General features: G+C 43.2%; 1 protein-coding gene across 2 annotated transcripts in view; it reads left to right on the top strand.

The window, feature by feature from the left end:
• The window catches only part of ATL2 (atlastin GTPase 2), a 55,803-nt gene that overhangs the window by 35,166 nt on the left and 4,957 nt on the right, over nt 1-15,680 (top strand). For both annotated transcript variants that reach the window (XM_032779212.2, XM_032779211.2), the window contains exons 6-12: nt 919-975; nt 2,586-2,678; nt 2,974-3,112; nt 3,823-3,950; nt 7,211-7,267; nt 8,622-8,693; nt 14,873-15,304. In XM_032779212.2, the coding sequence (XP_032635103.1) occupies nt 919-975; nt 2,586-2,678; nt 2,974-3,112; nt 3,823-3,950; nt 7,211-7,267; nt 8,622-8,693; nt 14,873-15,304 (978 nt within the window). The remainder of the gene's footprint in view (nt 1-918; nt 976-2,585; nt 2,679-2,973; nt 3,113-3,822; nt 3,951-7,210; nt 7,268-8,621; nt 8,694-14,872; nt 15,305-15,680) is intronic.

Raw genomic sequence — 15,680 nt, 5'->3', positions numbered from 1 at the left:
GATGATTTAGATAATACTTGAGTGCAGAGGACTGGACTAGAAGACCTCTCGAGGTCCATTCATGTCCTGTGATTCTGAGAGAAACCATATCTCTGCCCAGCTGTGATGGTGAAGTGTGCAAACTGGATCCTTTTCTTTTCCCCTTTCCCCAAGCTCAAATAGAAATGCGGTGATCTTCAGGGCTTGCTGCATCTGTTTCCCATGCTTTTGAGAAGGCAGGGAGGGAAGGGAGGGCTTGGAAGGGTCTGGTGGGTAGGGAGCATTGGCTGGAGTGAGGGTTAGTCTGTTCTTTCTGATTTGGGGAAGCTGCTGCAATTCTAAATTGGCTTTTATTTGTAAGAGATGTCAGGCACCTAAAGCCTCTGACGAGCAGTGTTTTGTAGAAACCCAAATCAGTGTGCAGTGTTTTGGAGGGGCACTCCTTGGGGATGTTGGGAGCATGCTGTGTCAAATGATGACTGCCCAAGGAGGCCTGGATGGAAAGGTTGGGAGGGGTACGCCTTTGGTTTAGGAAACCACAGGATGGGAAGGTAGCAGCTGTGCGAGACCAGGTGATCTGGATAATGAAGCTGGAAACCGGGTGGGGTGGGGTGGGGGGCTTTTCAGAGACCATAGTGGGGACTAAGAGAACTATAGGAAGGTGGAGGGGAAATCTTCATGAAGAGGCATGTATTGTACCAGTATGACTTGCAGACTTCCTTGAGAGGCCAGGGAAGGGATACTCCTCTCTTAATGCAATTTGTTGAGCACTGGTATTCTCGCCCTCCAGGTGCCAAGGGTTAACTTCAGGGCTATTCTTAATATTCAGTTAAAAATTGGAAGCCATTAATCTTCCCATTGATAAGAGGAAGCATTTGGCAACACAGGTTATTTTTGTAATCTGTATATGGCATTATTCTTAATAGTTTCATTTAATAGTTGTTTACAGAGTATGGAAGACTTGCTATGGAAGAAATTTACCAAAAGCCATTTCAGGTAATACATACTCAAAAAAACTACAACCTTTTTACATAATTACCTAGTGCAGAGGTTCTCAAACTTCATTGCACTGCAACTTGATTCTGACAACAAAAATTACTACACAACCCCAGGAGCGGGGACTGAATCCTGAGCCTGCTCGAGCCCTGCTGCTCTGGGTGTGCAGGCCAAAGCCCCAGCCCCACTGCTCTGGGCAGGAGGGGTCAAAGCTGAAGCCCAAGGGCATCAGCCCCAGGCAGTGGAGCTCATGCTTCAGCTTTGGCCCCAAGCTCCAGCATGTCTAAGCTGGCCCTGGCGACCCCATTAAAACAGAGTTGTGACCCACTTTGGGGTCCAGACCCACAGTTTGAGAACCGCTGACCTAGTTTTTCAACACCTGTTCATATGGGTAGGAAATTAGTTAACTTACATTATGGAGAGAAATTAGCTGGGCTGAAACTAGTCATCTTTGTATAGGTCTGAGTGAGATGTTTGTGAAAAATCAAACCATGGTAGTCTGCCCGATGCCCAAGTTCACTTACATGAAATTTCTAGCATAAAATCTTTCTGGAAAGGCTGAAGGAAATCTGACAGGGAGTTTAAGATACGAAGTATTTTTAATTTTTTTTATAGTTTTTCAGCCCTCCTAAGGTTGTGATGGGTTTTTATGTTTAACTCTATTTCCAAAACAGTTTGCACTAAATCCTTCAAATGGTCTTACTCTCCTTGGAGTATTGGCAGTATAGATCCCTGCTCTTCAGGGTTGTGCACTAGTCACCAATGTTGAAGTCCTTTGGAAAGCAGTTTAGGACGCTCACATGTGTTCACAAGTTCCTTCTTCCTCTGTAGGTGCCCTCAGATAGTTCATGCTATATTTTAAAAGTCTAAATGGACTGTGTTGTCAACAATATTATATTGTCTGGCAACCCTGTTTTGTGCCTTATTCTGGAGCAGTGACCTTTGATGAGACACAAAGCCAGGTTTTAAGCGCAGTGGCTCTTTTAATAGCAAATTGTAGAATGAATGGCTGTTCTGGCTCTGGTGCTGTGGGAACATGCACTTCATATTTGCTCACTCCAGGCAGCCTTACACCAAGGGACTGAACATCCTGATCTCAGGGTTCCCTTGCAGTTTCTCTCTGCCTGTTAATTTGGTGTCTCCCAAATCCTTTTTGTTCCCTGTGTGGTTCTTCTACCAGGTCCTGGCTTTTACTTAGGAACTAAGTAAGCAAGATGCTGTAGGTGTACATAGCTAGTGCCATCCAGCTAGCTCCCCTCTTGATAGGGGAGTGATGTCATAAGATCTGTTTCATGTCTCCAGTCGATGGAAGGGGGATCACACTCCTATATCTGGGCTGGCAAGAGACAGAAAAACTAGAGTAACAGGTGAGAGTGTCCTTTTCGCTATCATCGGTCACAAGTACATGCTAGCTTGAAGGTGCTCCTTCAGCTGTACTTACTCACAACACTCAGAGGAATAACAAGTGTCTTGTATTCAGCTTAATCAGGTTTGGGGCTATAGTTTGTTGAATTACCAGCAGCAAATGTAGGGTTCTTGATTCTGTCATTTTCTGCTGCTATAAGGAATATTAAATTAACTGTTCATTATTATTGTGCTCTTCTGTGTAGACACTAATGTTCTTAATTAGAGATTGGAGCTATCCTTATGAACACTCGTATGGGTTGGAAGGAGGAAAAAAATTTCTAGAAAAGCGATTGCAGGTAAGTTACGACTTACAGAACTCACACTGGCTCCTTAGTTCAGGTGCTGTTCTGTGTTTGAGATAGCTACACAATTGGCTAAATATTTTCTGCTTGCTATTTTCTCATAATAGAAGTGATATTTAAATATATGACATCAAGTGATTGCCTTTATACGATCTACATTTTTATAGAAGTTCAGAAAAAGGCTAGACTGTGTTAAATCTATTCATAAACTTCCTGCCATTAAATTCAGTTATAAATCTTGCGGTCAGCTCCACAGAGCCATTTAGAATTCTTACTTTGCTTTGTTCAGGTAAAGCACAACCAGCATGAAGAGCTACAGAACGTAAGGAAGCATATTCGCTCGTGTTTCAGCAACCTGGGCTGTTTCCTGTTGCCCCACCCTGGTCTTAAAGTTGCGACTAATCCAAATTTTGATGGGCGGTTGAATGGTACGAAACATTCCATTGTGTTAATTGCTTTGGATATATACCACTAACATTGTTTTGTTATAGCACAGAACTTGCCTTAAATCTAGGTTTTATTGAAGAGTTTGGGGTTAAAAGGTAAAATTTAGAAATGTGCATTGACGTATTCTCTTTTTGGGTTGTTAAACAGATGGAGGAATTAAGTGATTATTTTTTTTCCTGGTTGTGTGTTGCTTTTTAAGTTTTCGGGTAGCTGTTGGCTATAACCTTGCAGATTTAACATTATCCAAGATGGCCAGGTGTTGGATTTTGCATTGTCTAAAATCAAAGGATTTATAAGCAGAATCCCAGGAATTCCACTCACATTTTGGTGGGTGAGGAGCTGCTAATGTGCCAAAGGATGGTGTAGAAAAAAATTCTTATGTCTTGGGGAGTTCATACCAATTGTGTGCTAGGAGCAGAGACCTGAGAGGTTATACTGTGAATGGTCTTCAAATAATTTATTCTAGTTACTCCAGTACTATATAGATGAAGGAAAAAACCCTACTCTGGCAATTGGAAACTATTGTAAAATTTCTTTAAGCCCTAAATATTTCTTCTGGATAAGCACATTAGTATAAACATTGTTTTTTTAAAGGATTTGTTGTCAGTATATTTTTCTAGAGAAGAAACTCATTATTACTTTAAATTGAGATGTACCACCTTTTTTCTCTGACTGATTCAATTTCCGCCAGACATTGATGATGATTTCAAGAGAGAGCTGCGGGATCTGGTTCCATTACTACTTGCTCCTGAAAACTTGGTAGAGAAAGAGATCAGTGGAGCCAAGGTGACTTGTAGAGATCTAGTAGAATATTTTAAGGTAGGCAAACACTTGTACTAATTTTTTCATGCCTTACAAAAGTTATCCTAATTTTAGAATGCGTTCCCAAAGAAGAGATGATAGTATCTAGGTTGCCACTCACTGATGAGCTTTAGGTAGTTGTGAATTTAATTTCAGCACTTCGACTGAAACTGGTATGCATGGTTTTACACCAGACCAGCTCTAAGGGCGATCAATCCACTGGGGGTCGATTTAGCTAATCTAATGAAGACCCGCTAAATCAATCGCCGATCATCAATCACTCACCTGTTGACTCAGATACTCCACCAGAACAAGAAGCATAAGGTAAGTCGACGGGAGAGTTTCTCCTGTTCACAAAAGTTTGACCTAAGCTTTGTCAACACTGGCTATGTTGTTCACATAGCTGGAGTTGCGTAACTTGGGTTGACTGAGGCCCATAAGGTAGACCCTAAGTGAGCTACTGTTTTGGCTGTGCCTTTAGATAGGGGTAGGACCAAAAGGCAAATCTTAAATATTTTTCTTGATAGAGATGATCACTTCTAGTATCCTTAAACTGAGTTTGAGTGAGACAACTTAGAGCAAAATGCCAATCTTGGTCCTGATATAACTTTAAATATAGGTATTGTGTGTAGTTACATGTGTAATTAGGCACGTGTCTAAGCTCGTCCATTTGAAGAGCTGTTTTCCTAAGCTCATAACTTAGTCAAATTTTTGGGTTGAAATTGTCCATGTTCTCTCTCAACCTGAGAGAACTCTGCTTTGAAACATTAGAATAAAGATGGCATAGCAGTTTTTAATGGCTTGTGTAGGGAGCGCACGCTTGCTGCTGTTTAACCAAAATAAAACACTTCTGCCACCTTTGAAGGCCTGTGGTGTCTCAGAGGTTACAGCAGAAACTTGAGAATAAGCAGTGTGTAGTTCCTAAGTTTCCAGTGTGCCTTTTGGTGCTCTGGTGAAAAATCTGTTGTGACCCGAGGAGAATTGCAAGGGTTTAAAAACTTGTATCATGCAGGCACACTGCTGTTGTCAGAGAAGAAAAGGGTTGTTTCGCACACACCTAAATGGAATGGATATGAGCAATCACTCGAAGAAGAAGGGTTGTTTTTCCTAACCTCGCAATGTTGTGTTGGTTCCCCTTGTGCATGTGTGGGTAAATTCTGAATAACTTCATTTGTAATATGAGGGGGTGTGCAAAGTAGGATCTGTGAGGGCATATAGGGCATGAGGCAGGGGCTCTGCAGCAACCCTTCCTTTCTGTTCTGCACACCCAGCAATGTTTGATTGCTACCTAGCAAATAGTTCTTCATGGTCAAACTTCTTTTCAAAACAAAATCCCCTTGGAAATTTCAGATCAAAATCTACATTAAAAGAATGTGACGGTTTCAAAGTGAAGCACCTGAGTCAGGAAATACCAAAGTTAAGGCAGCGCTGACAACCAGAACTCTGAGCCAGTGTAGTGGGACAACCTTTAATTACATGATTACATGCACATTTTTTTCTCCATAGGACATCTGCCTCACTTAATTCAGGGATTGGATGTTTAGTGAATGTGGAAGGGACCACACCTGAAAAGTGAGGATAAAATATATAAATATTTAAGAACAGCTGCCTGATTCACGTTGCACTGTCAAACCTGTGAAATGAATGACATGGGGTGCTGTGAGAAGACTAATATGTGATCATGCAAATAAAGACAACATATAGGCACTAGGGAGCAGAACTAAGATTAGAAGGGCAGCCTCACGTCAGGAAATGGTGAAGTTGAGAGTTTTTTTTTTTTTTTTTTTGCTGTTCTCCTGGTTTAATTCATGTTGGCCGTTATTCAGAAGAGTTCCATGCAGAATGGCCACTTATATGTCTCATAATATAGAACTCTGGGTGCTTGGGGGCCCTGTTCCTTGACTTACGTTCTGAAAGTGGAAGTCCCATCCCCAACATAGAGGTCTGTACATCAGCATCAGGGACCAGGACTAACAGGAGGGGAAGGAGAAATCCCCTCTCTCTCCGTCCCCCACTCCTAGAGATGGATAACTATGAGGGAGAGGGGTACAGGAGGAACAACAGAAGAGTTCAGTGTGCTAGCTAGTGCAACTGGCCCAAAGCAGTGAACTCCCTGCTGCTGACCAGAGCCCCAATTTCCCATTAATCTGACCCAAAGGCCTAAATTCCTTCCCCAGCTCACTGCATACAGGGCATTGCTCCCCGCCGACCTCTGAGGAGTGTGCATATTGGACACAGTACGTTGTTTTCTTCCTTTCCTCCTAGCCACAGACAAAGGACAACTGAAGCTCTTGGGTAGGGGTGGGAAGCTGAGGACCAGCTTGATTGTAATCAGCCTACTTAGCTTCCCCAGCACATCCTGCCACCCCAACAGTCCCTCCCATGTCCCAGGGTGGGTAGTTTCTTCACCTTCCTCCAGATTATCTCTTATTCCTTCAGGGATGGGGACATAAGTGTTCCTCCACCCCCAACTTGTTCACTGTCTGGGGATGGGATGTAACTTTCTGCTGCTCCAGATTCTGGGGATGGCGTGTGTGTGTGGGGGGCAGGCGGCTATCTTCCTCCCCCACAGCTTTGAGGAGAGGGGTTCTCTTCAGACCCCCAAAGACTCCCCCCATATATACTTGGGGTGTGTGGGGGGCATAGGTGCTCACTCTTCCCTGATGGGTTCCAGGCTGCCACTCATTGAAACAGTAGTAGCCTCTTCTCTTCAAAACCCTCTTCTATGTGGTAGGCCTCAGCCCTGGTGATGTACAAACTGACCTGAACAGGGAATGGAGATGTCAGGCTCTGAAAAGGGCTGGCATGGTGTCTCTAAACAGACTTATTTTTAATAAAATAAAACCCCAAGATTCATCCCTGGCTCACTTGGGGGGTGTGTGTGTGTGTAAATTGTAAACTTGTCAGTGAGAAGAATTTTCAAATGAAGCAAGTAGAAAGCATTTTTAGTACCATGATAGACTTGGAGCTCTAATTTTGGTCAAAGCACAGATTAATTGCCATGTGTCGCTACAGTATTGCTTTGAGTCACTCCGTATGGAGATTAGTAGGGACAGCATTCATTGTAAGGGGTTTGCAATGTAAAGTGATTAAAGCATTGGGATATGTGTAAATGTCAGTTGTAGATGATTTTACTCCTACATGTAGAGATTTGCTTAATTGAATATTTAGGATTAACCTGAAGGACTGATTTGGACCCTGGCTGTCTTCCCATCATAAGTGCTCAGGTCAAAAAAGAATCAGTAAAACAAAATTTAATTAATTGTTTTGTTTTTCAGGCTTACATTAAAATCTATCAGGGAGAGGCGCTACCTCATCCTAAATCAATGCTCCAGGTATTTCCTTATCCTTTAAATATAAGCAGAGTGAAGAAACAAAAATTAAATTCTTTGCAATCATTAAGGGATGTATTTCTTCAAGAGACTGAAGATTGTGAATGAAGTATTAGCACCCATGGAGCTACGTTTCTTCAAGAAGGGCTGAGGCAGTTATCCACTTTGGGGGCTTGTATGGGTTCAGAATCACCTGAAGTGGTAGCCACTGGTGTTCTGATGTATATTAGCATATCCACTCCTTCAAAACCTTGCCATGTTGTCTACATTTTGACTCCGTTTCCAGTATTGTTTTTATGAGCTTAATGTCTAGTGCTAATAAATAGGAGCACTTGGTCAGTTAGATGTCTGCACCATTACATGGTGATTTTCACTCTGAGTCTGTCTCAGATAAGGTAACTGTACATATTCCCCTCCATGGCTGATCCAGGGAGGAGATCAGATTTAGGCTGAGCTTTGTGCTGTCCAGTCATGCCTTGCTCAAGTGTACAATGCTTACGTTGTTTGGGGTTTGCAACAAGGAGGTGCTTAGTTTATGCTGACTTTACCTCTTGGTCTTGAGGGATAGATGGCTGAAAGCCCCTTTAATGAAAGAAGCCGGAGGAGTTCTTTGGTTTAGAATCTGAAATTGTTCTGGGTACTTCCCCTTCAAGGAGCCATCTCCTTCTTAGACTTGTCTAAGGGTTCAGAAAGCCACTTCCAGTGTTTCCTCAGATCCAAAGACAAGGGATGGACTCCAGTGGATTGCCACTTCCCTTCCTCCTTCCCCCTGTGACTTTGAGGGGGACGGGAGGGGAACTACGTTCTTTCCTGTAACATTAATTAGACTGGTTGGCTCTACCATGGAAACATGCATGACCCCAAAAGACACTGCTTACTAGAAATTCTGAGCCTGGAACTGCAGGCCCGTGACCTGACAGAGATAATACACTCAGGGGAGAGGGGGAAACTGCTTTTTATATAGCAATGGAATTTTTTTCTGACCACTTTCTAATATGTTAATTTGGATATCCTTGCCCAGTTGGTAACCATCAAAATAGTCTCTTCCATACCTGTCTTGTGATAGAAAGATCATGTACAGGCATATCGATGTATAATTATGTAGCTTTTCTAGAGTGCCAGGGCTGAAATCTTGGCTTCTAGTGAGCTTTTTTAATCTATTTTACAGCAGATCCTTTATTTGTTCACATGAAAGGTTTTCTTCGGGTCTGAAGTTAACGAGTAAACATTCAAAATGAAATGGTACAAAACTGGTTAAAGGTGTTGGTGCTTCAGAATGTATAACTATATTACTGGCAAGTCAGATACAACCATGTACAGTGCTTGATCAATAGCTGTATGCTTTCATTTTCCCAAGGCAACAGCTGAAGCCAATAATCTTGCTGCAGTAGCAGGAGCAAAAGACACCTACAACAAAGGCATGGAGCAGGTATGTTGATTACAAAATTAAAGCAATGGTATGTGTAGTAAGGCCTCTGTTGTAGAGTTGTGCACAATGCAGTGTTAAACGGTTATACGGTTAACATGCTAATGGACAAACTGTCTGAGCATCAGGACTCCATGTGCGAAGATCACACATGCAACAAAAGTCACAAGATCACTTATGAGGGATGGAGAAGGAAATTGATGGTGAAGTAGGGGGGTGGGATTGAGATGAATTTTCTACATGTGGAACACCACATACTAAATGACTTAAGAATTCTATTAGTAGCAGCTGATAAAAAGATACGAAGCAGCTAGTAGAATGAACAGATGCGTTTGGTGGTAGCATCACTGTGGAGGGTTCACATTAAAAGACATATCAGCAAAACCCAAACAATTTTTTTGTTATTACACTCTGATTTCTGAACATTTTCTATAAGACTATAGAGCAATAGCTCCTGTTAGCCATAAAATGTGAATATTAAAAGGTTCTTAAATATTCAGTATTTGCAAAATCCAAAATGTTTCTTCCAAATAGCTATGTGTGGCTAACAGTTTCATTCACCATATGCTACTTCAAACTCCATTGTGAAGGTTCTCCTTTATAGTGAACATGCTAGCATGGCCTACTGCGATCATCAGACCATGAAGTTGGGCAACAGTTTAAAGCTACTTATCACAGAATCATTGACACCACACAGGAAATTCTGAAATACGATTGTACACGTATGTTTATAGATATCAGGGGGTCTTTCACTTACTGTGGAGTATGTTCCCATGAAAATAGCATCAATTTAAGATTTCATCTGCCCCTGTAGCTACTGTAAATTAGTGCCGTGACCACCTCTTGACTACTGTGTGCAGTACTGGCCACCACACCACAAAAGGATATGGCATGAGGACATAAGAATGGCCAGACTGGGTCAGACCAGCGGTCCATCTAGCCCAGTCTCCTGTCTACCGACAGTGGCCAATGCCAGGTGCCCCAGCGGGAATGAACAGAACATGGCAGTTATTGAGTGATCCATCCCTTGTCACCCATTCCCAGCTTCTGGCAAACAGAGGTTAGGGACACCATCCCTGCCCATCTTGGCTAATAGCCATTGCTGGACCTATCCTCCATAAACTTATCTAGTTCTTTTTTAACCCTGTTATACTTTTGGCCGTCAAAACATCCTCTGGCAAGGAGTTCCACAGGTTGACTGTGCATTGTATGAAGAAATACTTCCTTATGTTCGTTTTAAATCTGCTCCTATTAATTTCATTTGATGTCCCCTTGTTCTTATGTTATGAGAAGGAGCACATAACACTTCCTTATTTACTGTCATCACACCAGTCATGATTCTGTAGACCTCTATCATGTCCCCCCTTAGTCATCTCTTTTCCAAGATGAAAAGTCCCAGTCTTCTTTCTCTCCCCTCATACGGAAGCTGTTTCATAACCCTAAGCATTTTTGTTGCCTTTTTCTGAACCTTTTCCACTTCCAATACATCTTTTTTTGAGATGGGGTGACCACATCTGCACACAGTATTCAGGATATGGGCATATCATGGATTTATATAGAGGTGATATGATATTTTCTGTCTTATTCTCTATCCCTTTCTTAATGAGTCCCACCATTGCAGATAAGGAGAGTTTGGGGATGGGTGACAGGAGTGATCAAGGGCCTGGAAAAACTGTCATATGAGGAGAGAAGAGATTGGGATTGTTTGCCTTAGAAAGGAGACTAGAGGGGAATGAGTCTATAAAATAATGAATGGTACCCAGAAGGAGATCAGGAATTTTAGTTCTCTGTCTCATGACCCCAGAACAAGGGGATGCCATCCAATCAAACTAAAAGGGTGGCAAATTCAAAACACAAATCCTTTTTCACACAATTTGTAATTGGACTGTAGAGCTCACAGCCAGAGAGAGTCATCAAGGCTAAGAACTTAACATGATCCAAAAAGATTGGGTACATGTGGTTATCAATCATTAACTGTAACAATTCTAGACGATAACCTTTGGAAGGGATACTAAACCTCATGCTTCAGGATGTAAGCCTGTCTTTTCTCTCTTAGAGATCAGAATGATGCCTAATGTGGGCAGATTACCCCACATCTACCCACTGCAGGGTTCTTATACCTTCCTCTGAAGCGTCTCATGCTGGACTCTGTCAGAGACAGGATTCTGGACCAGGTAGACCCCGGGTCTGATCCAGCCTGGCAATCCCTATGTAATAAAACGGAGTAGGAGTATTCCCACTTTGTGAAGACCTTTGAAGTTTTTAGATGAATTGTTATAAAAGTACTGAATTATTTCCCACCTGAAGTCATGACTGGCCAGGGAAATGATTGCAGTGTTGGAGGATTTAGACTTCAGGTAAGGAATAAACAGGAACAGATGTTTTCTTACAGATCCTATTTTCATAGGAACTTCCCAAGTGATATATCTTACGTAATAAGTGTGGCTAAACAAAACAAGTCCTTATAAAACATCTTCTGGATAACTTTGAACATTTTCTCTACCAAGTCTTGATGTGACAGATGGGTCTGAAATATTTGACGCTAAGAACAGAGTAGAAATAATTGTTTTGATCTTCATCTTGATTAACACTAGTTTTAATCAAGTCTTTATTGTCAGTATTACCATAGCTCCTAGGAGCACAAGTCATGGGCCAGAACCCCATTACGCCAGGCACTGTGTAAATAATGAAGAAAGACAGTCCCTGTCCAAAGCGTTTACAGTCTAAGTATGATGAGGAAGAACAGGTGGATACAAACAAGGAAACAATGAGGCCACATAGGTCACCTTGATGAGCAATGGTCTCACTACAGTTAAGCTGCTGGTGTGTGCATGGGAGGAAGTATGAAGGGATTTGTTTGAGAATTTAACTAGTGGTTGATGGATGCTGACATCATGGGCCAATGGAAGGGGAGTCAGTATGTTGATAGTGAATGAGAGAGGTCATGAACGGCCTTGACAGTGAAGACAAGCAGCTTATGTTTGAGGTGACAGAGAAGGGTGAGTCAGTGAAGGATGCAAAAAGGGGAGAGATGGTCAGAACAATGGGCTAGAAAATGATCTTTGCAGCAGTGTTTTGATTGGATGTAAATGGAGCTAGATTACATTTGTCAAGCCAGAAAGAAGGATGTTGTAGTAATTGAGATGACTTGAGACTGGACAAGAGTCCTAGCTATGTGGATGGATAAGAGAGGCCCTGGCTTAGGGATGTTATGCAGAAAGAATCTTCATGACTTAGACACAGCCTGGATGTGAGGACCTAGAGTGATCTGGTGATGCCCAGATTATGGGCCTGAGTGACCGAAAGGATGATGGTGGCGGTCACGGTGTTTGAGAAGGTGAGGAAGGAGACGAGGAGTTCTGTTTTAGCTATGACTAGCTTGTGCTGACAGCTAGACAACCATGAGATATTAGAAACAGACCAAGATTTTAGTATGGACAGAAGAAGACTGGTCTGGAGTAGAGAGAGAGATCTGAGAGTCAAGAGCAGAGTTGAATTTGTATTTATGGATGAAATCACCCAGAGAGAAGGTGCAGAGGGAGAGGAGAAGGGAATGATGGCTGGAGCCCTCTGGAATCTCCCCAGACAGCTGGATGGGGGGATGAGGAGGATCCTCGAAAGGTCACACTGAAGGAACGATTAGAGAGGTAGGAGAACCACCAGGGGAGGATAGCTACAGAAGCCAAAGGAGGACAAGACTTCAAGAAGAGGAGAGTGGTTGGTGGTGCTGAAGGCAGCTGATGGGTCAAGGGAGTGAGGATAGAGTACTGGTTCTGAGCTTTGGCATGGAAAAGATCATCTTGCTCTTCAGCAAGAGCAGGTTCAGTGGCGTGTAAGGGGCAGATGCCAGTTGGAGAGGGTCAGGGATGAGATTAGAGGTGGTGTTCTACAGACAGATCTTTAGCAGGAGCCATGTAAAGACAGAGGACTAGGATAAACAATTCAGAACGATCGTTTGGCTTATGCCTTGAAGGGGGCAGGATGGACGGGCAGGTGCATGTTGCTGGTATAAACTCTTGTCCTTAATCTCCCCTTGAGAGCATTAAGTGTCTCTCCCAGATCACCTTTTTACCTCAAGAGGACTGGATGGGACACTTTAGAGCAGCGTTGACTAGCTCCCTCTGCCAGAAAAGCTCCCTGGTGCACAAGGTACTTGTCCTCTCTCCTGTCTGCCTGGTTCCCACTAACCAGGTGCAAGAGAGCAGGAGTGAAACCCATCTTTCCTGCATGGCCCTTCACAATATGGCACCAGATGTTGCTTTGCTGAAGACTGAGCCTTCAAATTCAGAATCGTAAAGGCAGGGCGCTGTGAGTTGCCACCCAGATGTTCAGTGAAGCTGCTCATAGCAAACCCACTGAATAGGAGACTGAGACAGGTAGAGGGAGGCCTTTGTCATTCAAATCACCTACTTGCCCTCAGGGAGTCTGATGCACAGATAAAAAGGTAATGTTATGTGATGGGCACCTGGAGTATTCCTGGGGGTCTGTCTTCACACGCTGCTGAACTTACCAAGAGCCAAGGAATTATGACATTTGTTTTTGTGAACTCAGGATATGGCCCAGTGTGTGTGATTCTGTGTAGACCTGTTAAATCTGCTGTGTTTGAAATCATCCCAACTCTGAGAGAGCCATGCTTATGGGTGTGTGTTCCTGCGCTGGACGCTGTTCAGAATACTCCAAAGCTGAAGTTCTGAGCAGACTAAAAACACTTCTCCAACCTGTGGTTCTTGTTTGTTGCATCATAACTGGCTTAGTCAACTCCTTTTGCTCAACTGACTGGTGAGAGGTGCTCTATGCTGTGGGTCCCGTTCTCTGGTTTCACTTCAGTGATTTTATAGCATTTCCTCTGTACCTTTAAAAGCTCTCTTGGAAAGAAACCATGGCAGCAATGGACATTTGCCCCCTTCAAGAAGGGCTGCAACACAAGCAGAGAGAGAGACACAGCTAGGGCTTTGACCAAGCTCATGAGACACTGGTTGCACAGTCCTAGTGGCTTATACTAGCTAAACCCAGTAGGTTCCTAGTCTGGCTGGAGATGGCACAGTGGCTGATCCATCAAGCTAGGTACCTTTCCACATATGATCACTTAGGATGCAAAGAGGTGCCCTGGTTCTATCTTAGAGTTTGTTCTTGTTAGCCGGGTCGCTGAGGGTGGAAATTGAGTAGTTTGAAGTCTTGCAAGCGGTGTCTTATGTGCCCTTCTAACTGACCAGAAAATCACATAACTTGGTGAATCACTTTCAATTGCACCCCCAAACAACTTGATTGCATTCTGTAGTCCAGAACTGAAGAGATGGCACCTTCAGAAGTCTGATTGATATTCAGACCCTGTGAGCCATTAGAATCCTGTGAAATCAAGTTTCTGATATGGAATATTTAAATCTACAAGATGCAGTCACAGCTGCCAGCAGGGTTTTAAAAAAATCCATTCTTCCACAGGGAGAAAGGGAAGCTTTCCCAGGCTGGGGCCATCATGTTTTGAAGAATCTCTGGTTTTACTGGGGGAGGGAATGTTTCTTACTCTCCTGGGCCGTTCGCTTTGCACCCGTAAATGAACAGTGTCACTTGATGCAGTGCTGTCTTCCCAAGTCTGCGGGCACAGCTACAGCATGTGACACTATTGATAGCTTTGTCCAGCTGCAGCACAGTGAAAACTGGGGATCGACAAGGCCTAGCTGGCATCAGTGGGTTGTTTCACCCTGCTAGGTCCAAAGCAGAGACTGAGGCGAGGGCTAGAGTTCTCTGCCCCTTTCCCACCTGTTTTAACAAGAGCCAGGAGGTTCTGAGATTCTACTTCACCTAAAAGGAGAGAATTGCTCCTGTGTACTTATTCTGTAAAGATGAACGTTAGAGCAGATCCACAGTTTCCTCACTGCCACTGAGCCCCCTGCCACCAAACCCCCCCCCCCCCAAAAAGCTGGAGAATATAAAGTCATGTTAGACTGAACATTACCGGATGGTTGAGGCCATTTCTGATTCTTAGGCTTCAGTCTGAAGTAGGAGGGTCTTAACCGCTTACCTGGAGCTTTGGCGTGTTCTGACCTTGGTCAGCTGCAGGGTGCATGTGGTGCTTAAACTACTGTCCTCTAAGAATCAAACATCAAGCAACTAATGGTTTGTTGAACAACACAAGATCTTCCTGTTGTACCCTGACCCCTCATCTCTGGTTATTGTTCTCACAGGTTTGTGGTGGAGATAAGCCTTACATTGCTCCATCAGACCTAGAGAGACAGCATCAGGATTTTAAAGAGTCAGCTGTCAAACAGTTCTGTTCTGTGAAAAAAATGGGAGGAGAGGAGTTCTGTCGGCGCTACCAGGAGCAACTTGAAGCGGAGCTCGATGAAATCTATGCAAACTTTGTGAAGCACAATGATGGCAAAAACATCTTTTATGCTGCTCGTACCCCTGCTACTCTATTTGCTGTTATGTTTGCCATGTATATCATCTCAGGACTGACTGGCTTCCTTGGTATGAACTCCATCGCTAGCTTGTGCAATCTCATCATGGGGCTAGCGCTGATATCCCTTTGTACTTGGGCATATGTTAAGTACTCTGGGGAATTCAGAGAAGTTGGAACAGCCATTGATCAAGTCGCTGAAGCACTATGGGAACAGGTTGGTATCTATTTCACTATGAAAGTGTCCTTTCTTGGATGAGTGTGCCAGTTACAATTCCTGTTTAATGCTGTTAAAAAGGGTTCTAGAGCAGAGTAAAGAATCCTTGTTCTTCTGGAAGGTAAAATAACTCGGAAATATAGACGTGTAACTTTCAAGGAGGATACCTTGGAGAAATTAGAGCAGACTATAAAGCCAGCTTAGGATATCCTCCAGTGTCTAATTATCTGAGGTCCTTGCTGACACTAAGTTCTGAGAGTAGCACACAGGTGGAAGGCTTTTTAAAAAATCCTTGTTGATTACTTTTCTCTGAAAAGTAAACTTAAAAAGCTAGTGAAGGATTCTTAGAGGTAAGTTAAAGGTGTTGTACCTGTTC

Source organism: Chelonoidis abingdonii, chromosome 3, assembly GCF_003597395.2.
Source record: "Chelonoidis abingdonii isolate Lonesome George chromosome 3, CheloAbing_2.0, whole genome shotgun sequence".
Classification (NCBI taxonomy): Eukaryota; Metazoa; Chordata; order Testudines; family Testudinidae; genus Chelonoidis; species Chelonoidis abingdonii.
Note: the sequence above shows the minus strand (reverse complement) of the source record. Positions and strands in the feature narration are given on the sequence as shown.